Source organism: Python bivittatus, unplaced genomic scaffold, assembly GCF_059951505.1.
Source record: "Python bivittatus isolate LINGU-HERP-01145 unplaced genomic scaffold, Pbiv_v1 ctg000220_np1212, whole genome shotgun sequence".
NCBI lineage: Eukaryota > Metazoa > Chordata > Lepidosauria > Squamata > Pythonidae > Python > Python bivittatus.
The window spans coordinates 30,508,489-30,535,144 of NW_028277048.1; the positions used below are offsets into that span (position 1 = coordinate 30,508,489).

At 38.6% G+C, this 26,656-nt stretch overlaps 2 protein-coding genes across 2 annotated transcripts in view; one reads left to right on the forward strand and one right to left on the reverse strand.

Annotated features, from left to right (window-relative positions):
* Positions 1 to 1,579: 1,579 nt before the first annotated feature.
* On the reverse strand, positions 1,580 to 12,660 carry ORMDL2 (ORMDL sphingolipid biosynthesis regulator 2). Its single transcript, XM_007441936.4, has 4 exons — positions 12,529 to 12,660; positions 11,022 to 11,196; positions 10,562 to 10,713; positions 1,580 to 5,679 (listed from the first exon to the last, which is right to left on the reverse strand). Exons 2-4 carry the CDS (start codon positions 11,193 to 11,195, stop codon positions 5,544 to 5,546), a joined length of 462 nt encoding a protein of 153 aa, XP_007441998.1. The 5' UTR covers position 11,196; positions 12,529 to 12,660; the 3' UTR covers positions 1,580 to 5,543.
* Positions 12,661 to 12,823: 163 nt separating this feature from the next.
* Positions 12,824 to 26,656, forward strand: part of SARNP (SAP domain containing ribonucleoprotein) — an 89,151-nt gene continuing 75,318 nt past the window's right edge. The window contains exons 1-4 of the mRNA XM_088138242.1: positions 12,824 to 12,946; positions 13,867 to 13,966; positions 23,693 to 23,739; positions 26,459 to 26,526. Of these exons, the coding sequence (XP_087994368.1) occupies positions 12,911 to 12,946; positions 13,867 to 13,966; positions 23,693 to 23,739; positions 26,459 to 26,526 (251 nt within the window). The 5' untranslated portion in view covers positions 12,824 to 12,910. The remainder of the gene's footprint in view (positions 12,947 to 13,866; positions 13,967 to 23,692; positions 23,740 to 26,458; positions 26,527 to 26,656) is intronic.

Below are 26,656 nucleotides of genomic sequence, written 5' to 3' on the forward strand. Positions count from 1 at the left end.
TATCTGTTCCAGAGGGCTGCAACTATTTCTCTGTAAAAACTTTCTTTTCTGCTTCCTCTGGTAAAGCTGGAAGTTGATCCCAACAATATTCACATTAAATAAATAAAGGCAGTTTACAAGAAACCACAAGATGGAGCACATACTGCTTATCAAGGATAGCTAACTAGCAATGGCTGATACTCAGGTGGAGCAAAGAATTTTGCCCTGTTTCTGTGCTTCCGATGTCTTAGGGTATATTTACCCTGCACCATTAAGCTGCTCCTATCTTGTGCACGTGCTGGTTTGACTAAACCAGGTTAAGAACGTTTTGTCCAGATTGAGACACTTTGGCACCAGCTTGCAAGTTACTCAGTCAAGTAGCAGGCTACCATGCCCTCCTCTTGGACAACTCCCCTGCTGCTCTGTCCTCCCACTGTTCTGTTCCAGGAATGCAATTGCCAATCATTTCTTTCCTGTGGATGGGTCTTACTGGACATGCATGCTTGCTTGCTTATGTGTGTGTGTGTGTGTGTGTGTGTGTGTGTGTCTATACACACACATACCAACAAAAGTTAAATAGAATTTATATATACACATTTAAAGCATTAAAATGCACCTACATGGAGGCACACCAACCAGCATTAAAACATAAATTCCTTTCTGAATCCTTTGTTGGTCTTTACCTTTATCAGGAATGCTATAATAGCAGTGACATTTGCCTTTTCAATAGAAGGCTGCTGGTTTGAACCCAGTAGAATTTTTTACTTCCTGAGCTAGCTAATTTCATCTTCTTTTCCAGTCACCTGAGGTAGAACCACTTCACCTGAACGAAATTCTTGTCAAGTGATTGGATAAAGCAGTGTACCACTGGACTTAAACATTTTTAAAAGCCCAGGGGAAAATAGCAACATTCACAAACAGTTATTTCTGGAGCAGTTCTTTCTATTCCTACCCAACTGTTTTCAAGAGCAAGTTTATCTGAGACCAAGGATTTCATCAAGTGGGCAAAATTGCAGAGAAATTTGCAGAGGTGAAACCAGGATGCCAGTCAATACCTATCTCATAGGCACAGGAATGATCAAAGCCCTTTGTACACAGAGATCCCCACACAGCCAAGGCCAGGGGCAAAAACTGCCTGCATCCACCCAAGCGGGAAGAAACATACACATCAGGGATCAGCTCAAAGACATACCTGCACCGCAATGTGTCTGCTGTTGGGATGTGGGGTAGGTAAAGAGTGATTGGCCCAAGATAGGACTCTTGGATAACTATGTATCACCAGACTAGTGACAGAAGTAAGTTAAACACACCCCAAGTTTAATGAGGATACAATCCTGGATGGGAGTGAACTGCCTGTTATTGATGGTCAGGAGAGACATGGCAGAAAATATTGGTGGTGGTGCACAAGGTACTTTTCAAGGACCATTCAATGGAATCTGATGATTTATATAGAAGCAACTTTGAGGGACAGGTGTCAAGTTGGTCTTTATCACTTACATAAATCACAAAGTGGGAGAAGATTCCATCTCTCCTTTAGTAGCCAAGTTGGAAACTACTATGGATTGGTTGATCCCTGAGGCAAAAAGGTGCAGACGTCTGGGATGCAGGGTACCATCATACATTTATGCCCCAATACAGCACAAATCTCCCTACTATAGGATCTCACTAAAAATAAAAACTCCAATGAGGTGAAGCGGGAGAAAGAACTTCAAGCAGCCTTTCACCAGTTAAAGGCAACCATGAGCAGTTGCCCAGAGTTACCTGACTACTTAAAGCAGGGATTGCTAAACTTTTTGCCACCATACTTCCCTTAGTGTAATCTTAATGTACATACCTCCCTAAAAATCCAAACACCAAAATGAACACAAATGAACAATGAAAACAATACAATGCAACTTTGGGAAAGGTGGGTTTATTGTAACAATGTACAACTAAAAGGTTCTTCACGCCTCCCCAACCTAAAGCCATACAACATAACAATGTGTCAGAAAGAGATACTGGAGTGGTTCTGACTTAAATAGGAACTGACTGAATCCAAATCTGGTTTGGTACTTAAGCAAAACATTATCAGAGAGAGAATCCTATTGGAGCATTACAGAATGGGAGTGCTATAGCATTGCTTTAGTGAAGCTGCATCACTTCTTGTGGGGCCAGAGATTCCTACTGTGTATAGACTATGCCGTGTTGCAAGAGGCCCAATGCAAGAGGTAGTTCATCCACTGAAGCCTAATACTGAAAGAGTATGATTTCAGGTAGACTGCACATAAGGAAAAAGAGATGCTTTATCCAGAGAATTGTTTAATGAAAGGGACTATAATGGACCTTAGGACTCAGAGAGTTATCTCTAATTCCCCTCATTGTTGAATGCATACTAAGATATCTTGTTTCTCTAATTCAGCTGAGGTTAAAAACAGCAACACAAGGAGCCAAACACACTTTCTCCCTGGGTTTAATTTTATTTATAAGCTGCTTTAATCAAAGCCAACTCTGAGCAGCATACACCCCAACCATTGTAAATTGGGTTAAAAACATATAATATACATTACAGTAAAATAGAAGTAATTATATTGCATAAAAACAGTACATAGTAACATATAGCCCTAATCTAATCTGGTCAACAACCACCGAGCAAAAGGGAACAGAGAGTACCATTCCAGCCCCCAAGGCCTGATGAAGTAGCTATCTTTTGATGGGGTTCCTAAAAACTAGGAGGAGGGGGCCATTTGGATATGTGAGCAAATAATGTTCCAAAAAAAGGGGGGCAGTGGCTAGGAAGGTGCATGATTGTTGTGTATGCATAATAAATAGGGAGAAATGTCTTCCCAAAGGGTATAATATGAGTTAAAGGACGGGCAGAGACCATCAAAATGCTAAATAGCCAGTCAGGAGCAGGAAGATTCTGCTCATAGGTGGGTTGAGAGGAAACAGGAAAGGGCAGCTTTATTTTGCCTTTTGCCTGTTTTCTCACGTGAAGGAGCAATTCTTCCAGAGGTGGCTCAAAGCAAGGTAAGCAGAAGCCTCCAAACCGCAGGAATTTGGAATTTTAAATCCAGGAAAAATGTTGGGACCAGTGGATTACAATTTGATGGAAAAAGATTTCAGCAATGATGCTTTGCTACAGTTAGGGCTGGGGATAGGTTTTTGTTCTACCTGTTCAGTGTGTATGTGCATGTGCCTGGCTGCAGGAACAGCAGCTGGAATTATCATTTAGAAATCATTATTTTTCTCCCTTGGACTTTCAACCCTGGTATAGTTCCTTAACTTTAATATATATAATAAAGGCTTGAATGAACGTCCTAATTCTGAAATAATTTAATCTTAGCACATGCACCTCTCCGCTCAGTTAAGCTGCAAAAAAAGAAGGAACATGGGAGGAGGACATCATTTCCCGTAAGTAATTCAGCACTACAGAGCATTTTTTTGTAGAAAAGTGGTCCATGGCATCATTTACTACAGTGTTTCTCAAACTTGGCAACTGTAAGACATGTGGACTTCAATTGCCTGGGGAATTCTGGGAGTTGAGACCCATGTGTCTTAAAGTTGCCACGTCTAAGAACCCCTGATGTACTAGACAGACTTTTCCCAGGAGGAAATGATTTTGGGAGGGTGCAAGCATGATTATGGGGAAAGGGCTTAGAGAACCCCTGCTCATGGAAGCCAGAGGGTCCAACCCACCATACTAGACATCCATGTGTTCACTCTGTTGTGAGAATATTCAAATGTGTGTCTTTTAAGCTTATCAAAGTTACACCACTCTTATTTGGTGATCTTGGGTGGCTCCAGGAAGCACAAGAGGGCTGCTCACCTCTATCTTAACAAGTACAGTATTTCAGTGGTAATGACTCCATAATCCCCCAGTAAGTTCTCTCGACCCTTTTTTTGTATAACTGTAGACAACAGGACCTTCCGATAGCTGAAATGTGGTAATATGAATATTGATGGCACAGAGCCCCATAGAAGGGATTCTACTGCTTTCCCACTTTTTATATGGAATGTGCCTAAGAAGGTGCAAGTGGGGGGATCTCCAAGAATTACTTTTCACATTTGTCACACTGAATAAACATTGTAATATGACACCCATATCCCTGTATAGCTTGAGTTAGGAAGCCATGGCCATTCTAACATCTATGCTTGTGAGTTCAAGTATGCATCTCCCTTTTATTCTTAACATAATAGTAGCACACCTGGTTCTTACTTAGACCTGTAGCCCTCTTGGATGTTTTTTATTAGCTACCCCCACTCCCAGTACAGCTAATGGTAAGGGATGACAGAGAACCCGGTCCCTTGAGAATTTTAATACACCCCCATCCCTAGATTGAAGCAAATTTGAAACCACTGTTTTAACATTTAGCACAAATGTTTGTCAGAAAACAGATAGCTACAAAGTGTGTTTGCTAATAACTATAAACTTGTGTTTATTTATTTGCTTCTGACTATCTTTCTTGCTCTTTTTAAAGATGGCTATTTGAAATACCACTAAACAGAGCACCCCCTTTGTACTTTAAGCCAATTCACTCAACATAGTATTGGATCACTTTCATAGATGTGTGAAGAAACAGATAATCTCACAAGAAATGAGATCCCAGGAGTTTTCTCTTTCTTGTTATAGCCTGTAAACAGCTAGTTAGAAATGTCTGCCCTTTAAAAACAACTTTTTTCTAGTATTTTTTTACAAGCTGGTGGACTATCATAAGAAACAACAACTTAAAGTTCATACACAGATTGAGTAGTGATCTGCACGTGCCATTATTTTTTTTAACTTTTTATTTTGACAACTTCAAAATTGTCTAAGCAGGGTTGATAAAAATGAGTGGGAACAAAAGCAGTGCAGAGCACTGACTAAATGTATACCTTAATTTGAATCTTCAGTGTTGTGTTACATTTTTCCTTTATTACCTGAAGAGCTATTTTAAAGTGGGGAGGGAGAAGAGCGCAAGAGCAGGAATAGAAGAAAGTGGCAGTACAGTACAAAATTCTACATTTTGCATTTAACTGGAGAGAACAAAGTTATGCTGATATGTTCTTACCAAGCAAGAATTTACAAAATATGGTAATTTGCACAGCTTAGAACCATAACCAAGAGAATTGTCACAGCAGGACTATTAACTTTCCTGAGAGAGTGGAAAAACACCACAAACTTAGCAGCACCAGCATGTCTGAAAAAGAGAAGTTTACAAACAAACAAAAAAGTGGTTTTAAACATTAAATCTCTTCCAGAAAGTGATTCCAGTCCCACACTACAAATAGCAAAAGCAGCAGTTTTACAGAGAAGAGCTAGAGAACTCACGTTCACATGACAGTTCAACTATTGTTTCATTCCACCAGAGAGAGGCCAACCCTAGTACAGACTAGCCACAGGGAGAATGGCTTATATTTCCTTGCAAGAAACACTGAAGAACGTTCAATACTGCTCAGTCATTTGAGCAGTGGAGGCTCTGCCTGCTCCAGTTAAACATGGTTCCAGAGAGTTTGAGATGATGTGATCACAGCTTCGCCCACACTTTCTTGGAACTAGTTTTTCTTTGGCAGAATAAAGTCTCAGCAGTGCCAAGATTCCAGCTGCTTCAGTACTGATTGATACCAAAGATACGGACCCCGTGGAATAGGGGTAATTTGGGCAAGAGGACACTCAGTAGTGAAGTGGTGTTGATTATGAAGTGCACAGGGTCATATTTCGTATAAAAGCTGGTTAAAATGTAGCTGAAGAGAAATAAATATATTGTATTAGTTGCACACGTACACTCAAGCCTCTCCAATTCATTTTTGACTTAGCTTTCATTTAAGGAAAGATGTTGTAAACAGACATACAGTCATTACAGGTAGTCCTTGTTTAGCGACTGCCTTGTTTAGCAACCATTCGCAGTTATGATGGTGATAAAAAAGTAACTTTGTGACTAATCCTTGCATTTACAACCTTCACAGGTCTGCAAAGCAAAGGAAAGCTGAAGTAAGATCATAAGCACAGTTGCAGTTTCACTTAGTGACCACTTTGCTTAACAACTGAGTTGCCAGTCCCAATTGCGGTCACTAAACAAGGACTGCCTGTATATTTTAATAAAATGACATTACTAGCAGTCCAGCATTTAATCCATAGACAATCAACATTTGTAAGTAAGCAACAGATACTTCTGAGCAAATCAAACCTCAGTAGATTCAAACAAAATGCTGACTGTCCTTCCCTTGCTGCAGGTTTCAGTCTAAGCAAGGAAACCAGTGATAATGAATATGGAACTTCTTACCAAAGGAACTGCTTTTTCACATCAGGTGAGTGACTGGGAAAAAAAACATAACTCATCTAACATCTAAAATCTGGATGAAAATGTGAATCTAGTTTCCATAACAGTGACCTAGGTGCAGGTAGAGTTGGAAATCATTTTCAGCTACTCTGTCCACCAGATTACTCCATATTACAGTACACCAGAGAGGGGTTATAGAGTGCTGGCAATCTATAGAAATTCTATTTTATGTCTTTGAGCACCTGTTGCTATGGCTGAGCAGCCCAAGCAGTGAATGGATTCCAATTTTTATTGCTGCACAGTAGTTTCCTTGACTAGGGAAACTGGGCCAATCTAAAGGTTAGGCTTTCTTTCAAAGATTTCCAACATTCATATTGACTGCCCTCACATTCACTATGACTACAGATTTCTCCTAGGTAGTACGTAACAACAAACTTGGAACAGAGCATACTTTTGATTTGGTAATCTGTTGACGCTGAACTGAAGCTCTGAAGATAGAGTTATTACTAGTGGCTCTGTTGTCACAAACATTATCACTTTCTGGTTGCGGTGTATGAATTTCTACCATGATAAGAGATTGGTAAAAATGATTCATACCCAACCACGGGAGGTTCCAAATGTTTCTTGCTTTATCTGGTTCATTTGCAGATTACCACAGTTACAGAGAAAATTCGCATTCCCATATGAGACCTTCACTAAGATACTGGAGAGGGAATATCAGACTCCTGTTGCAAATAGTTTACTTTGTTCTTTGCAAGATCTGCCTTAGTTAGGATTTCAACTTTGGGTACACCAGTATAACATCAGAAGTAGCTAATTTGGTTGCTTTGGATTTTTCTGAGCTTATAGAATTTAAATATTCCAAGAATGTGAAAAGTATGTTGGGAAGAACACAAGCTACTACCTGTTGATACTGTCCTTGACAGAACTAGTTTTATGGTTTAAAACGGGAGCAATTTTTTTTTTAAAAGCCTTATTTGACTCAACAAACCTGGGAAATTTTAAGCCAGTTTCAAATGTATCATTCTTGGCTAAGGCTGAGAAGATAATAGCACAGAAATTCTAGGTGTACCTGGCTGATGATCATTATCAGCTAGGGCTCTCAAATCCAAACAAATATGGGAATCATGTTACATACATTGTGCTAACAGAGGGGCCACATTCATACACATGCAAAATGTAACATACATTAATATTAATTATTAATAAAATAATTAAAGACATTAATTAAATTAATAGAACAATTAAATTAATTGTAGTAGCAAACCTCAGCAACTGTGTTGTTTTGTGTAACCCCTGGTACCAACTAGCATGCAGAAACTCATACAAATGGCAACATCTCTGGCAATGCTTTCTCTAAGCTGTGCACCTGCGCAGCAACCCTCTCATTTCAGTGCAGCAGCAGCAGCAAAGTCACCCTGTGCATAAGACTTACTCGGTCTCTTGACAAAGCTTGAAGGCAGCTTGAAAACTACCTTTTTACAAGATAACAAGGCAGCAAGACTGGACAGCAGTGGAGAGCAAGGACCTGCAGAGCTGCCCCAACAGGATTCGGGCTCTGGCAGCACCTTAATGTTTATTACATGGTGGACTGTGCAAAAAGCCTCAGCGGGCCATGTGATTAAGACTGCTTATGTTGAAGGGCTTTTGAACAACCCATAGAACTGAAACTGCATGATTGCCGTAGTCAGTTGGGAAATAGATGGCAAGAGCTCATCAGAGTAGTTGATGTGAAATCTTTGTAGCGTTCAGTATATTTCAGTTCAGTACAATTAACTTTGACACGTTTAGGTACTGTATTGCAATAGCGCCATCATTCCTATGACATCTTGTCTAAAAACTAATGCTGCTGAGCAGTCTGTCCTTCTATCCTACGTCATCTTTTTAAAAAAATAATTTTATTGAAGTTTTAGGAGGTGTCGACATCGTGAGGCCGACCCTGCTTGGAGTTTAGAGAGTAAGGAAGATGACTTGCTTTTGGACATGTGGAAAAGTGCCTTCTCTTGCATCACTCTCAACTGGAATGCTCTTTCTTCTGGACTAAAATTGATCTGCACTGTTTCAGCAAGAAGACCCATCTGTTTAATCTGGCTTTTTAGAAATATTAATATTAGTGTTTTGTATGTTCTGTTTTTTTTTTTATGTCAGCATGTAGCTTCAGTAATATTTCTGGAAAAGTGTTATATAAATCTTATTAACAAACAAACCTAGGAACATTCCTATTGCATCAGACCAAAGTTCCATCTAACCTTTTATTAAACATTTATTACTACTATTGAACTTTCCATTTGGAATTTGGGGTGCTGGTACTTGGCCCATCTCGGTTAATAAATTTATACTTCAGTTTGGAAGCAGATGATTGGGTTTAATCAAAATCATCTTAATAGTACTTTGCTTTACTACAAGGCTAACTTTATGCAACATAATTATAACCAAATTTGGTTTTTAAAGCTAAGAAACAGCCATATACTATCCCAGCACTCAAACTGCCCTCTCTGCATAATCCTAATATAATCCTCAAAATTACACCAGTTTTCTGCAGAGTGCTAAATCATTTAATTAAAAAACAACATTACAGCCATTTCAATGAGGCAGCTGCATTTTTTTTAAAAGAAAGCAAGAGTTTATATCTCCCTCTCTTTCTAGAATCCATGGGATGTGCACAAAGGGATGCTCTATTTTATACTGTTCAGGTAAACTCATAACAAGTAGTCAATATAACTTTTAGGAAAACATAGAAGGCACCTCACCACCAAAGCCTTCAGCACTTTCTTTCTCATTTGGTGTCAAGGAAACTTAGAGATATGCATACAGGTAGTACTTGGGTAAAAGACCCTAATTGGGACCATCGCTAAGTGAAGCAGTTATTAAGCAAAACACCATGTGACTGTGCACACTTAGCGACGGCAGTCCCAGCATCCAGATTGTGGTCGTTAGGTCAGGACCACGCGGTCGTGAGGCCAGGACTTCATGCTTCTACCCTGCATGAACTGCCTCTGCTTCAACTCCCCCCCACCCATCTCTGCCCTTTTGGCTGCCCTGCACAGTATGGCTGAGATGAAGATGCCACTCTATTCCTCTACTGCCCACCACCACCACCACCGCCCCCAGCTGACCTTCGTCCTTGTTTTCGCCTCCCTCCTCTTCCTTCCCCACGCAGCCCAACCCCAGCCCAGTGCGGGAGACCCAGCCTCTCTTTTGGCCAAGGCCCTGCAAAGCCTCTCCCACCCAAGTGCTGGCCAGTTTGGCTGAACTTCACCACAGGGATTGTGAGTAGCAGCAGCAGGAGCAACAGCATCTTTCCCTGGGCAGACCCGGACCATGTGCTGCCTTTGCAGGAAAGAACTCCCCAAGCTGAGCGTGCCCAAGGACCAGAGCAGGAAGTGGTGGGTTGCAGAGGCAGAGCCGCAGCTGCGGCTGCTCCAAAAGTCTCCACATCCACCGCGGGGTTGCCCAGTTAACAGTTCACTCCTGCCTTGCTGCCATGGTGCAAAGGCTGGAGAGCCACCCCAAAGGAGCAGCAAGCCCCGGCAGAGGGACTCAAATGTTGGTGACAGCTCTTCACAGGGAGAAGCAGAACCAGGAGGAGAAACAGAAGCTGCTGTGGGTGGTGGGTCATACAGGGACTTTTGTGCCTGGGTGCCAGGTGGTCTAGGGGATGCAAGCGTAAACTTCCCCTTGCAGGGTAGGCATGCCAGCATGACCCCCAGCCAGCGGGAGCTGAGACTGCTGAAGCAGGACAGGCCTGCCAGGAGCCCAGTGCCTGTCGAGGCAGTAGTGGAGGCAAGCCTAGCGGAGGGGAAGTGAGCCAAAGGCGACAATGAAGATCAGCTGGGGGCAGAGGAAGGGGGAGGCAGTGGCAGAATACAGTGGCCTCTTCATCTTGTCCATGCTGTGCAAGGCAGCCAAAAGGGCAGAGATGGGGGGGACGACAAGCAGGTGGGGGGAGTTGAAATGGAGGCAGTTCACGCAGGCCAGGAGAACGTGACCACAGGACACTGTGACAGTCATAAGTGTGGGCTGGTCACCAAGTGCCTGAATTTTGATCATGTGACCATGAGGATGCTGCAACAGCCACAACTTTGAGGACCTGTTGTAAGTCCATTTTTTCAGCACCATCATAACTTTGAATGGTCACTGAATGAATGGATGTAACCCGAGGTCTACCTGTAATCACTACTAGATATGTATTATTGCTTGACCTGAAACTAAACAAGCAGGTACAAAATTCCAATAACATGATGAACCACAACCAATGTGCCCCAAATATTAACTGCTGGGGTACTATTAGTCAAAGGAGCTTAACTTTAATAACAGTGCTGGCCTGAGCAATACTTAACGCTTACAGGATGATTGGTGAAATGCTTAAGAATTTGCGAGAGGACGTCCATTGTGTACCATAGTCAATCTGTTCCCAGTGTGTGAGTAGGCGATCCTTGCCCTGGTCAGGTGTTTCAAAGGGAGTCCCTTTCACTGTATGGAGAAGCCAATACATCACCTGGGAGGAAAAAAAAATAACAATTTTCCTTTCTTACTTTCCTGAGGAATACAAAAAGAATAAAGGTAGCAATAATGACTTCTTGCACTTTTCAGATTACCAAGTAAATGTGCAGAATTACCTAAGGACAGGACTATTTTGGTAGAAATTCCTAAACACTGTACAGTGAATGAAACTATAGTGGGATGGAATTTAGATACTTGTGGCAGACCATACAGAAGGCTCCAAGATTAAAAGTTGTCTATTTGTATCCTAAATGCTCAGAACAAAGCCAATAGACTGACCAGGAATAAAGAGTTTTGACTTACCAGGTTATGGATAACATTGGTTAGAGTCCAGACCACAGGGACACTGAAAAAGGGAATGCTGAGAAAGATGACATGAAGCACAGCCACTGAAATGCTGTAAGCTAACCAAATGCCTCGACTGTTCATCACTCGTGTGTTTGGATTCACCTCACTGTGGGCTACTCCAACATTCATGCTGTTGAGAAAAGATACACTGGTGTGTATATATGTAGACACTCACGTGTTGGTATATGTGTGTGAATGTGTATCAGAAAACATAAAACAGGCCCTCTATAGGCCTGGTAGTTTTGAGGGTTTTTTGCCTGTGATGCCTTTTTTTTTTTTCAGATTTCTCTGAAGCTGATACCTGAAGTTTTAACCCTGAACCTGAGCTACATGGAGCCAAATCAAAATACTGTCTCAAAATCACTCAGTTAGCCCTTGGACATCCCATACCTAATTTCCTCACAAGAATGGGGTTAAGGCAAGCTATTAAAATAATTATACACTAGCTGACAGTAACCTTTTAAAATCTACTCTTACCACAGAAAAGGCAAGCATCTAAAGTTGAAACAGAGCCTCTATGGCATCACTTGGTCAGATGACCTTACCAGCAGCCTCTTGTAGATGTACAACAGGAATAGGAAGACTGTTGAGCCCCAAGGCACCTCAGAAAGCAGGAGTTGTGAGCTAGACCTCTCCCCACTATCAACTCTGACTGAAACTGGTCCGGAGGAGTGATTCACTTACTTTTATTATCTGGAATTGTCATTCAGAGCCATAACAGAGCCAGGGAGAACAAAGCAAATGGTGATAGGAATAATTTGTTATTTGCTTAGTTTTCCTGATGCTGTGGTATGGATGAAGGAACAGCAACAGTGTTTTTTTTTCCACCCTGAATCTGTAAACCATGGTGTTGGCTGGAAGGAAATTGCTCACCTCCCAATGGATTTCATGATGATTTCATCATCATGATTTCCTTAGGAAAAAAAACTACTATAAAAACACCTTATTATAATGACTTCATCCCTGCTTCTAGCACAACTGCTTGTATTTTAGTTACTGTGGTATTTTCTGTTTAAGGACTCTTTTAATGGATATGAGCAGCTAGAAGAAAGAATATAAATAGTTGTTGCCAGAAAGCATAGACAAATCTAAGGTCGAGAAACCCAGGACACGAGAGCTTCTTGTACTGGTACATTCAATTCTTATCTCAGCCTTCCTCAATCTGATGTCCTCCAGACCCGTTAGGGCAGCAACTTCTAGTCAGCAGGCAATCTCAGCAGCTGTAGTCCCGACACATCTGGAGGACAGGAAGGAAAGGCGAGGATATGCTAACCCGCTCAGGATGGTCCATATTTTGTTATCTTAGAGCATTAAATCTTCCTTCCGCATGCAGAAGTCTCGGAGGGAGAGTAAGGCGGCGGGCATCCTCGCTCCTCATTCAGTCCCTAAAGGATCCCTTTCTTCTTCTCTCACAGGGAGTCAGGAGCCCCCAGTTCTGCTCCAGCCCTCGTCAGCTGCCTACCTGCCGGCTTCCGCGACGGCGCCTGTCCCTACGACGAGACGAGAAGAAAAACAGCAGTGGCGGCAACCAGCAGCAATAGCAATCCCTTTTCCGCACGCAGTTACGTTGCGGGCGGTCTCCAGGAAACCGTCTTGCGTCTCCACCCCCTCCTCGCAGATCAGCCAGTCAACAAACAGTCCAGCCACACTGTTACCTTCCTATTGGTGGTTTTCTTTTACCACTCTAACCCTCTATCCGGTTCTTCACAAGAACCAATGGCGAGGGACGATGTTTGGAGGTGTTGGGTTCAAGTGAGAGCGCGGCTAGGATTGGGCAGGACCTAGAGGGGGTTTTCGGTGATTTGCGACTGGGGGGGTGGATTGTTGAGGGAAGCGAAGATAAGATGGCGGCTGAGACAGTCGAGCTGCACAAGTTAAAGGTATTGAGGCCGGTCTCAGCGGAGCACGTCTTTCGTTTGCCCCGCAGAAGAAGCGTTCTCTCCCTCCTCCTCTTTCTTGACTATAGGAGGGAGCTGCCTTCTGTTTGTGGGTGGGTTAGTGGACCGACTGCTTTGTCACCTTTCCGAGAGCGCGGGAAAGAGATGCTGTGATTCTCCTCACGTCGCGCTACTTGGTCTGAAGTCGTCTCCCGCCCCCAACCTGATTTTATAGATGGCCCTTCCCTTCCATAGTTGTCCTCCTCTTCCCTTTTCAGAGAACAGCGCCCCTGTTTTCACATTTGTTTTGAGGATCTGTAAACCGTCTGCAAGTGCTACGTGTTGCTTTTTGTCATCCTTCTGCGACTTTGCTCCAGGAGCTTGACTCAGCAATTGAACAAGTAAAGCTTTCTGTAATATGGAAATTCACAGTTACCTTCTTGTCGGGCATGAGCTTTTAAGAAAACCATTTATGTATTGTTGCTGATATCTAATAAGTTAAAAAGATAGATCCAACCTGAGTTTTCTTCACTGACCAACCTTAATTACATTTGGAGAAATCCTTCAGTTTTTTTTATTTCAGACTCCAGTTGATGCTTTTCTTTCAAGGTCATGATGTTGTAAAAATCTGAGAGGACTCCATAGTCATCCTTAAACCACAGTATCTGCCTGCAGGAGTTTCAGCTCTACAGGTAGACCAGATCAGGAAACTAACTCCACAGAAATATTAGAACTATACTTTATTGAAACAGACTATAGTAACAGAATCTTGCCTATTTCCCTCAAGGTCCTCTCCTTGACTTTCTACAAGGAGGCTTTGGCCTGATTTTTAGATGTCAGCTTTAAAAATGTTTTTTAAGTTTTACATATCTGTAGGAGATCACATATATTTGATTAAGGTTAAATCCTTTCTACTTTAACAGCTTGCTGAATTGAAACAGGAGTGTTTAGCCCGAGGATTGGAGGCAAAAGGAAACAAACAAGACCTCATCAACAGACTCCAGACATATCTTGAGCAGCATGGTAGGTTTCTTGCTACTGTTTAAGATCTTCATTGGCTTAAGTGTACAGTATGTACATTTCTAATGCAGGTAATCAGGTATTCTGTAGGAAAGACTGTTGCTATAGCAAGAAATGTTAATTTATTTACTTCTAGTGGAGGTGGTACAGGCCTACATCCATTCTTAATTCTTTTCTTCCAAATTCCAGAATGGGAATAATATCTTTGTTTCATGAGAGGAAGACTGCATTCTTAAGGATTAAATTCATTGGGAATTGCTTGCCAGTATGATTAGAGTTTATGACAAATGTTTATTCTTCTGCAGAAGAAGGGATCCCCAGTCTGGTGCCCCTTGACACCTCTCTTGATGCTCTCAGGATTCTGTGTTCTACTGATATTTTTACTAATGTCATTGACTCCATAAAAAACCATGGCAGTTTTTTATAATTGAGTAGGTTGCCTTGCTATAGTATGCTCTCCAAAGTCCAAATATGTTTCTTGGCTTAATTTAAATGAACTGTACACAATGACTGGTCTACACTGGTGGCTAGGTAAGCGCAGATAAAGTGGAGGCTAATGCCTAGTAAGAAATGTACAGTAATGGAAGCCCAGCCAAAGTACAATTATGTACATCAGCAACTTCCATAGACTGTCACAATAATGGAACAGTTGCATGAATCAGACTCTACAACCAGATGTCATTGGCAATGATGACATTTTATTAACTGGCAGTTCATCATCATCTGCTCTCAGACAGTGATTGATAATACCGTTAGCCCTCAGTTGGCACTGATCTATGCCATGTTTCTCATAGTGGATCTGCTATGGTAGACCTAATTGCTTGTTTCATTTATTTATTTATTTGGTTCACATCCTGCCTTTTCTCCAGGAACTCAAAGCAACTTACATTGAGATCTCTCTTTAATTTCTCCTCACAATAACAACTCTATGAGATAGGTTGAGCTGAAAGTAAGTAATTGACCTAAAACCACTCAGTGAGGTTCCATGGCTAAGAATGGACTTGAATCCTAATACAGTCTGGTAACCCTATACTATTCTGTTAATAATCACTACAGCTTATAGTCATATCTGATATAAAAATAATTTTGAATAATATAGAGACAGGAAGAAACCTTGCCTAGTACCAGTGAACTAAAATCAATGTTTTCCATGAGGACTAATTTCTCTTTCTTTATGAAAAGAGGCAAGATAAACTTCATTCAGAAAATGAACATCTTATTGAAATGAAGTGGAAAAAAGGAAACAAATTTGGACCAAAAATGTACAAGAAAAGGAAACGGGATGCAATAAAAAATTTACAGAGCCCTTTGACATAATTTGTAAGCCACTTGATTTTTCAATTTTTTATTTATCTCTTAGATTTGTGTACCATGAGAGGCAGTACCTAACATGTTAAAGCACATTCATAAATATCACTAACATTATTAAGGCTGTCAACAGCACAATTATTATATCAGAAGAAGGAAACTGGCCAGTCATATAGTACAAGTGCTGATGTATCTAGGCAAAATTGCAAAAATATTTTTCCTGTGGTTTCTAAAAAAGAGATAACTAGTTATTGTATTATTGAGAGGCAGTTTGACCTTTAAGCAATTGGAAAGCTACAGTTGTGTTTAGTGGAGAAAAATAAAAGGAAATTACAGAAAAGTTACGTGATTTTTTGTGTGTGTGTGTAGGGCAGATAACTGAGCTGAATTTTTCAGGAAAGGCAGATAATAATGACAGGGAAATTATATTCTAGGGTAATTGGCAAAAAACCCCCACTGGATTGAGGTATCTACCCATGGATAATTTATCTGGTTTATATTTGAATTCTTAATTGTAAATCATGAACATATAACCTGAGAGAGTGGGTAGAGTTGAATCTCAGAAATTACAGCCTGGCTAGTTTAACATCTGGTCTAAGAAAATTGATCAAAATTGTCAAGCATATTGAATAATGCATTTTCCTGAAAAAAGAAGCAATATGACTTCTGCATGGAAGGATGACTGAATTTAAAAGATATGGTGGGCTGACTCTGTATGTGTCATTTAATTGAAATAGCATCCAGATTAAAAAATTAGTCTATTCAAAGAAAAATATGCAGTAAATTGCCACGTATGAACATCAAATATAAAAAATGTGATGTCTGCAAAGAGAGCCTGAAACTTATGATGGAGAATGTAAATCAAAACACCAAGAGAAGCGGGTCAGTGTAATAATGATGAATAAAATACAGGTAGTCCTTGCTTAACAACTGCCCTGTTTAGTGACCATTCAAAGTTACAATAGCACTGGAAAAGTAACTTTATTACTGGTCCTCACAGTTACGACCATCTCAGGGTCCCCGCGGTCCTGTGATCGAGATTCAGGTGCTTTGCAACCAGTGGGCATTTATGACTGTCGTCGTGTCCCATGGTCACGTAACTGACATTTGTGTGCTTCACAGCCAGCTTCTGACAAGCAGTCAATGGAGAAGCTGGCAGTAAAATCGCAAGTCACAGCTTAACAACCTTGGGTGACTTGCATAACAACAGCGGGGGAAGTGAGGTAAGTCTGTTACAGTTATGTGATATTTTAATGACTGTGGCACTTAGTGACAGAGTTGCTCTGTCCCAATTGTGGTTGTTAAGCAAGGACTACCTGTACTGGAATTAAGAACAAAACAGACTTGTACAGAAAAGCTTTGATTTAACAGACTTTGGGTACCACAAGCAAGCTTTCTGCCCAGAACCGCCCCCCACCAAAGTATCCACAGTGATATTATAATGACATCATTGTGTACACAGCATAAATTGATACAAATGACGTGTTTTAGTTGAACAGGCGTTCTGGATTCAGATACCCTTTACTCCAATTAGTGCATTAAATCAAGATTTTACTGTATGTAGAGGGACACAATGGTTCTCTTAACACGAGAGATTGAGAATAAATAAAATAATAGAATACCTTTTCTTTTTTTCTGGAGTAAATTCAGCTCATTTCCTTCTTTTGAAACCTGTGGGAAGGAAATCTACACCAGACCTAAAGGCAGTGTGAAATAAAAACTTGTTTAGGAACATGCTAGAGAAACTGGAGAATTTTGGATCCTGCAGGACCAAGTCACTTCTGGCACGCCTGAAGGTTGTCCTCTGAATAATCTCCTATTCTTTTTTTCAGTAGATGGGACTATAAAATAGTGATCCAATCAATTCTATGACCCCTACAATAGCCTTATGGTTTCACCCTTAATAAGCAAACTAAACATAAAAGTAATCTATGTTATAGAGCAAAAACAAAGAAAAAAAACAGGATAGCAGTAATTAAAACAGGAAACAAGAAAGTAAATAAGAAAAATTATTGGCTGACAATGCTTTCTAAAAAATTATATAAACTGACATACTAAACCAATATTCCATCTTTCCGATGCATTGGGCCTGCAGCTATTAGAATTACCCAGTCACCATGGGTAGCATGTACCTAAGACTTCTGGAACCTTTAGTCCCATCACACTGGGAGGAGGCCACATTGGGAAGGCCAGCAAAATACAACACAAAATTACTAAATACAACACAAAAAGCAAGAAATTATGTAGAATACAAAAAATTATAGGAAACAATAGTGGGAGGGCGGAGCTGGCGTCGCGGCGATATGGTGGGCGATCCTGGGCTCCCAGGATTGCAGCCGATATCTCCCCCCCCGGATGGTCCCGATGGATCTAAGCCGTCCCGTAGAGACGGTGATTGCAAAGGGCGCGTCCTGCGGATCTCAGGGACACCGCAAGTCCCAGATTGATCCCAGGAGAAGCTCTTGAAGCCGGCGGAGGAGAGGCAGCCATTTAATGACTGCGAAAGCCGGGACAGCTCCAAAGGAAGAAGAAGGAGAGAGGTGTCAACCGGGTGAGATGGACCTTTACTATTCAACTATTCTTAGAGAATACCTTAAGTAATTTAAAGAGATTTTTAAAAGTGAAGAAAAGTGGATTAAGCGGCGAGATTGAGCCTTATAAAAAAAAAAGGGGAAAAAAATCTTTGTTTCTTAACTTTCCCTTTTTAGTGGAATTGGCAAGATGTTTTTCTTTTAAAAAAATATATTTTTAACTGGACTGGCTTTTTCTTTTCAATACTCAGTAATCTTTTATCTCAAGCTTCTTTTTTGATTAAGATTTTTTTTATTGTTATAAGAAACCTATATTTTTTGTTTTGGAAATGGGGAAAGTGGAGTTAAGAGAAAGTAAATGAAAGAAAGTTGCACTGCCATCTAGAGGCTTGATATAGTGTTTTTTTTTTCATTGTGACGTATACTCAAGGACTTTGGGCTTTCTAAAAAGATAGTGGGATGTGCATGTTTATACAGGTGCCATCCGAATAACTATAAATAAGAAAGCGGAGTTGAAAGTGATTTTGAAAATATTCAAGATGGAAAGTTTGAGTTAGTCACAAGAGCCTTGTTTAGTGGCAGTAGCTCTTCTTTCTGGTAGAAGCTTTGCTTTGCTCTCTATTCCCCCCCCAGTTGGATTTTTAAAGAGACCTAGCCTTTCCCCTCCTCTTCTTTTTTTTTTTTCTCTTTCTCTTGGCAAGAACAAAGATAAAGAATCCTTTGACTTAATGAAGGTCTATACAAGGGGTTTGATAATAGACTATACGAGAAACACAATGCAGAAAAAGATTTTTAAACTACCGAGGATGACTATAAAAAACTGGAAGAAGAGCTGCAGAAATTCCCGCAAGAAAAAAAAAAAGACATCAAAGCTAAAATGGACTTAATTAAACATAAAACGGGATCAATGGAAAAGGAAGAAATAGCACAAGAAATCAGAAACACTAAACAGAACTATTTTGAGGCTTATAAACTGAGAATCAAAAAGGGTTAATCAATTGATAAATGAAGAGGGACAGACTTGTTCTTGGTAATGAGGGTGAGAAAAAGACTATACAAGATTATAATGGAAAATTGTACTAAGAGAATACTTAAAAAGAAGTAAAACAATATTGAAAGAAACTACTCCAGATGCCTAAAGAAAAAACGAGGGGAATACAACAATGATGGAACTGACAGAAGTTTCAAAAAGCAGAATGTTTGAAAGGACATTTATTATTGCTTTCTCTTATCCAATAATATAGAAAAAGGAATAAACAGCTAGATATTTTGGGATATTGAATGAAAAGGGTGAACTTAAAACTATGCAAGCGTTTGAATAAGGTATAAAACTGAGATATATAGTAAAGAATTGTATTTGATTTGTAAATGTTTTAAGATATTAGACTAAAATTCATACATGGTTGGACATAGTAACATATAGATTTTAAACTAGAGATATTCTTGTTGAAACATGTAGTGAAGATTGAAGTGTGTTTTGATAGTGGTTAGAACTGTAACTTTTAAGAACTGGAAGAATGAAAAAGTACTTATGCAGGAGGAAGTTATTGAAAATTATGGAATGTGCAGAGATGAGTTAAATTGATATTTGAAATTAGAGTAAGAAGATAAACAATTTTATATGACACGGGATTTGTTTTATTAATGGTTGGATGAGAAAATATAGTAATGTAATGGATTAGGAAATTTTATAATAGAAATTTGATATTAATTACTATATATATATACATATATAATCGATGGATAAAAATGTATTACTAATCCTATAATGAAAGCTAAAATTTCTTGTAATAAATGATTTTATAGACTAGCTACAAATGATTAATAATTGATAATTGATAAGTATACAAGTATATTTTGAATAGATGATATGAGAATTTATATAAATGAGTGAAGATTATGAAAGGGGCACCAACGATTTGGTAACTGGTTGACACACGGTATAAAATGGAAGATGTTTTTTTTTATGCCTTTGTATGTTCTTGTTTGTTTATGTATGTTTTGTGTTTGTTGTAAAGAATAAAAAATTTTATTAAAAAAAAAATTATAGGAAACAATCCAAAAATTAAGGATAAAAAAACAGAAATTATTACTCCATATTCTGGAAAATTATCCAATAAAAACTAAGTGGCAGCAATTCACAAAATGGGAAAAATCCTGAAAATTTAGATACATAGACCAGAAATTCTATTATGGAGGAAAAATTAATGGACTTTAAAGAACACATATTTAAAAATAAGCTCTACATTAATCAAATTAGGTTCTTTATTTTGGAGTAGCAGTTATTGTTCAAATAGTGTTAACACAAGTCAAAATCATAATACATTTTGCCATTCATCCAAAATACAGGTAGTCCTCATTTAGCAACTGCCTCGTTTAGCGACCATTCACAGTTGTGATGGTGATGAAAAGTAACTATGACTAATCCTCACATTTACAACCTTTGCAGGTCTATAAAGCAAAGGAAAGCTGAAATAAGATAATAAGCAGTCACAGTTTCACTTAGCGACCACTTCGCTTAACAACCAAGTTGCTGGTCCCAATTGTGGTCCCTAAACAAGGTCTACCTTATCTTTGTTATTACAAATATGCATGATAATAATACTTTATTGATTAGCCATTAGGCCATATTGGAATATAAAATATAGAATAGTAATAAGACCATATGTTAGAAAATAGAGTAAAAGACATAAGTAAAAGAAAATGCAAATCATATTTCTGTGTCACCCATACATTTACAAATATACACAATCCCAGAATAATTAAACATGGAGGAGGATCTAGCCATTATAATAGTTGTTGCAAAATACTTTTAATAGAAGAAAATATATGTAGCTCAGGATTGAACTGTGGAGTCCTTGGTACTCTCTGAGCTTGGTTGTTTGCTTGCAAACATTTCATTACATGACTAGGTAACATCATCAGTGCTAGTGAGTGTGGGGCTTGCTCCCTATTTATATTCATTAGCTTGCCCTGTCATTGTTGGTGGCGGTGTAGTTTTCTCCTTGGTAGTTCCTTGATTTCTCTTGTTTGCTGCTTGTTTGTCTGGTGTTAATCCCTGCTTATCTGGGTGTAGACTGCTAGAGAGAATGTGTTCTGGTCATTTTGTTTCCTCCTTAGCTTTTTTATGTCTCTTTTGAATGGGTATAAATGTGGCTTATCTCCAAATAGACCAAGCTAAATCCAAAAACACTAGGGAATTTCTGGAAGCTTGGCATTCAAACAAATCAGCCACCAATAGACACATAGAGTAAGCCACATTTACACACCAGTCAAAAGAGACAATAAAAAAGCTAAGAAGGAAACAAAAAGACAAGAACACATCCTCTCCAGTAGCCTACACCCAGATAAGCAGGGATTAACACCAGACAAACAATCAAGTAGAAAACAATAGAAATTAAGGAACTACCAAGGGGAAAACCACACCCCCACCCACACTGGTAGGGCAAGCTAACGTATATAAACAGGAAGCAAACCCTACACTCACTATCACTGATGATGTTACCTGGTTGGGTACAGGTAGTCCTTAGCTTACAACCATTTGTTTAGCGACCAAAGTTATGACAGTGCTGAAAAAGGTGACTTATGGCCATTCCTCGTACTTATGACCGTCACAGCATCCCTGTGGTCACGTGATCAAAATTTGGGCACTTGGCAACCAGCATGTATTTACAACAGTTGCAGCATCCCGGGATCACTTGATTACCATTTGCGACCTTCCCAACTGGCTTCTGACAAGCAAAATCAATGGGGAACTGTGTGATTTGTATAACACCCACAGTGATTTGCTTAACAACCATTGCAAAAATGTCATAAAATTGGATGCAGTCATGTGACACCTTGCTTAACAACTGTACCACTTAATAATGAATTTTCTGGTCCCTACTGTGGTTGTAAGTACTACCTGTAATGAAATGTCTGCAAGCAAACAACCAAGCTCAGAGAGCACCAAGGACTCCACAGAATACTTTTCCCCTCATCTTATTACATTGCAACAATGTAGAATTAAGGTTTTTGAAAAATATAATAATTTAACTGTACAGATGAACAAATCCAAATGCTGAGATTAACCTTGGAAGAACATACATGTGATTCTGATGTACATAGATGTAGGCTGCAGCCCTATTCCCCTTGGATTTATAGAATTGATTTTATTATCTCTTTTGTGGTTGGAAAGAGAACTCTGCCTTCATAGGAGTTATCTAACATTGGATTCTCCTTCAGAGGAGATAGCTTGGAGGAGTTGAGTTAGGATTTCACCATGCTCACAAAAAATTCTGGCTAACTTGAACTGATCTGTCTCCATTCAAGTGCTGTCAAAGCTAATACAGCCCTCATTCTTGGTCTCCAATGCTGGCATCAAAGATTTAGGAATAATCATATTTTATTCTACAGTTTGCATAAAATATAATTGAATCATTAGTGTTCTAAAAGTGAGCATTGGAAAAACAATAACTTAATGAAGAAAACTCTAGCCAAAAAACTTCTGTACATTTACCAGTATATTTTAAACAATATGCCAAATGTGTTTGCTGTTATAGATTGATAGCAAAATAGGTTTGGATTATGAATAACAGGACAAAAGTTCTTTTTAGAATGTATCTAGGTTCATGTATCACACCAAACGATAATTTAACATTGTTTGGCTTTGTGTACACTAGTTCCCTTCTTCACATTTTAGTACAAGCCACAGAATATCTAAGCATCAAACTAGTTTTGGCTTGTCCAAACTAAAACTGAAAGCTGTAATCAGATGGGCTTGCTCTTAGCTAAATAAGGTATCAGGAAGGTAATAGAATACCTTGCCGACATAAAGAAAATATACCCTCAAGTTCAAGATGACTACATTGATACAGTTGTATTGTTTTTTGGTAACAGTATGGTTTACTGATGCATTGTTTTGGAAAGTTTTTCAACTTCCCAGTCTAGCCTGCAGCCTCAATATTCCCTGGTAGTTTTTCATCCAAGCATTATTTAGCTTCCAAGGCCAGACAGGTAGGAAACTCATTTATGTACAGATAATTGACATTAAAAAGAGGACTTTTAGCTTTTATTATTTATTTGTAGCATTTGCATACTGCTTTTCATTTAAAAAACATCAAAGCCATTTCCATTGCATAATAAATATAAGAAAATGTAAAAAGAACAAATGTTGTACAGTCAACACAATAAATCAGCTATTAGTGCAGTTGTTGAAATGTTAGACAGGGACTGAAAAGAAAGTATTGGCCAAAAGATTTTTAATTTATGGTACAGGTAGTCCTTGACTTATGACCACACTTGCGACCGGAACTTCCATTGCTAAGCAATGCAGTCATTAAGTGAGTTGCACCCAATTTTACTATCTTTTCTGCCCTGGTCGTTAAGGAAATCACCATGGTCATTAAGCAAATCACATGGTCATTAAGCAAATACAGTTTCCCCCATTGACTTTGCATGTCAGACGCCCCCTGGGAAGGTTGCAGATGGCAGTCATGTGACCCTGGGATGCTGCAACCATTGTAAATACATGCTGGTTGCAAGTGCCCAAATTTTGATCGCATGACCATTGGGATGCTGCAATGGTCGTAAGTGCAAGGACTGGTTGTAAATCACTTTTTTCAGCATCATAACTTTGAATGGTTGTTAAACAAATAGTTGTAAGTTGAGGACTACCTGTAGAAGCCCTAAGCTATACAGATCTTCCTATGTGTATATAAATTAGTATCACAGTTTAATTTACTATTTCTACTTTTGAGGTATTTTGGATGACTCTAAAAAGGCACAATATGCTAAAACAGAAAAATCTTTCTTAAAGACAATTTAACATTTAAACATCTAGGATTCAATATGTCTTTGATTTGTAATCAGAAGTTTAACTGGTAACTTAATTTTCCCCTGATTTATTTAGCTGAAGAAGAGGCAAATGAAGAAGATGTTTTGGGAGAAGAAACAGAGGTAAATCTATGTCATGCTACTGCAGCAGCAATTCTTTAATCATGTAATTCATGGAACTTGTACTGTGTCTCATCATTTAGGTCCTCCTTTTTGATAATATGTGTAAGAACTAAATAACTGTAGAAAATTTAGTAACATGTAGGAACTATTCTGTATTTGAACAAGTTACATATTTTAGTGTATAACTAGAACTGTATTAAAACTTTGTTTTAAATAATATTCTATAATTAGAATAAAAGAGATTTTTGGGTGAGCTTCTGGTTAGTACATGTGACTCTCCAGGAAGCATGAAATTTGGATCTAGCACTATAAAGAAGGTTGATAGAATGCCCTTCTAATTCTGATTGTAAGGCTACAACATAGTATGGAATTTAATGGGAGTGAACTTCATTATGCACAGTGGTTCATACTTCTGCATTGATATGTGTAAGACTATGCTATAAATGCTATATATTTTGTGTTAGCAAAATTCCTGTTCATGGGAATTTTTAATCTTGTTTCATTGAGGAGATCATTTTACTCTCCATTTCTTTCACACTTGCAAAGCTTGGATTGAGTGGTCTTTGTATTATTCTTGAGTGAACTAAACTTAGCCTGCAAATAAGTTAGAAATATTTTTATAACAAATATTCAGAGGTTCATAGCAAACTTCAGTGTTAAGTTTCCAGTACTAGATTAGTATTAGTTGCTTTATTGACTTAATTGTTTTTATGAATCATAACAAAACAACAAAGTACTGTTATAATCCATATAGCTCAGCTGTTTCACACAAAAAATGTATTTAGATGATCAGAGCTGTGCTGTTCACATTGTCATGTTTAGTGCATCTGGCTAACTGGATATTTTTCAGTAAATGATCGATTTGTGCTCAGAAACTTAATAGTTTATGTAACTCCAGTAAGTGACTACAATGGGGGAAAATATTTATGGCTTTTTTAATATGTTTGAGACACAGTTTAGGCTGCTTCCAGTCTGTTTTGAAAATTGATTTAGAAGTAGCTATTAACTTCTTATAACTTCCATATTAATTGCTTAAATAAGTTTTAATTTTATGTAAAATCTTTGTCAACAGCTATCAGAAGGAGCTTTTCAAAAAAGTATTAAGAGATGAGGAATAATGATCAGCTAAAATGGCATTACATTTTTTTTGTTCTTTATAAATGTTATGGATATTGTATAGTAAAATAATAAAAATCTAATGCAGAACCATGAGCTATTTACATTTTAAGTAGTCACATTATTTTAATGTACATAATCTTTCTACTCCTACCAGTCATGGAAAAAACATAGTTCATTGTTGATTTTGAACTTGATTCCTCACATGATTAATTACTCCCCCCCATTCTGTCCCCACATGTTTTTGACATATTGCTATATAGCCCATACTTTCATGCATGCTTTCCTAAAACCTGCAAGTAAGATTCTTAGACTACTTATTTTTGCTTGTGCAATGGAAATTTACTTTTTGTTACATATAACCAGGCATTTTTAAAAATCAGCTTACAGTTAGTCCACAAAAGTATAACATGTTTGCAGGTCATGGAAAGGAAGCTTCCTTCTCCACAGTTAGCATGAATCGAAAAGCTCTTAGCAGATAATAAAGAGGAGAAAACCTTTTACAGGAGGACTGATTGAGCAGATCAGATCAATCCATCCATACTCTGCTACCTTTTTTCTGTGGCTGGCATAGAAACCAAGGGTTGGAATGATTCCTCTTTCTTCCACTAGCTGTCATGTTTGCATGCATTAAATTCTCAAATACCTGTGACTGTCAAGTGAGCTGCTAAAGACATAACTGCATAATGCTTTCCAAAAATATCCAAAAGTTATAGAAGCTGAACTTTATAAATCCACATAAAAGTAGCAATATTGGGGCATGAGGGGAAAAATTAATACTGTATTGGAGCAGTAATTTTATATACTCATCCTAAGGTTTACAAAATAATCCGATATGTTCTGACCTTATGCTTCTTTCTCCTGACAACAGAGTTATTCTTGCTTTTTATGTGACTTGGGAAATACCCATTTTAGCTCTTCAGTTCAAATTGTAGATCAATAGTGTTGTGATTCTATTGTCTGAATGTGCATGACTTCCTACTTGAGTCTTCTATTAACCCTTTATATTATATATTTCTTCAAATTATCTCCAGCTTTTAATTGCTGGTTTGTTCTCTGTTCTGTTTTCCTGCAAGGGAACTATATATTTTACTTCAAGTTGGAAACTGTTCTGAGTCTTAATAGCAGGAATTATATTTCCAAAGATGGAGGCCACAACATGTTTTCATCTTCCTAAAAGTCTTTGAGAAGAATCTTGGTGCAACTGAATATTACTTCTGTTAGGAATATAATTTTTAAATTGATAAAATGGTTAGAGCCTTGTCTGCACTACTCTCTCATAGGCTATCCAATAGACTGAACTACAATACAGATTAAATACTGGGCATGATGCCCTCCCTTCTCTCAGTTAAGCATTTCAAACCTCAAACTTGTAGGTTTGTCTGTTGACCAAGAGTTGTGATTGTGGGGCTGGATCTTTTCAGACTTGAAATTCTGTGAATGTTTAATTCATAATTTACTCAATAATGTTTACTTCAGTATGTAAAATTGTAAAAAATGTAAAATATATTCAATATGTAAAATTGGTCTGGAACTATTTGTGCAGCCTATGTTTGTTGTTCTTTGTAGATTTACTCTCTAACTTTGAATATTTACATTGCAGGAAGAAGAACAGAAGCCCTTAGACAATCCCATCAAAGAGGAAGTAACTACAGAGACCTCTACTGAAATGTAATCTTACTTCATAGATCAGAACGTATATTGGTCAAGTATTATTTATTTATGTGCATTTTCAGAATTTATTTGCCATTTGTTTATTGAGATTCTGACTCTGTCTCAATAAACAAGTGGATTATGAATC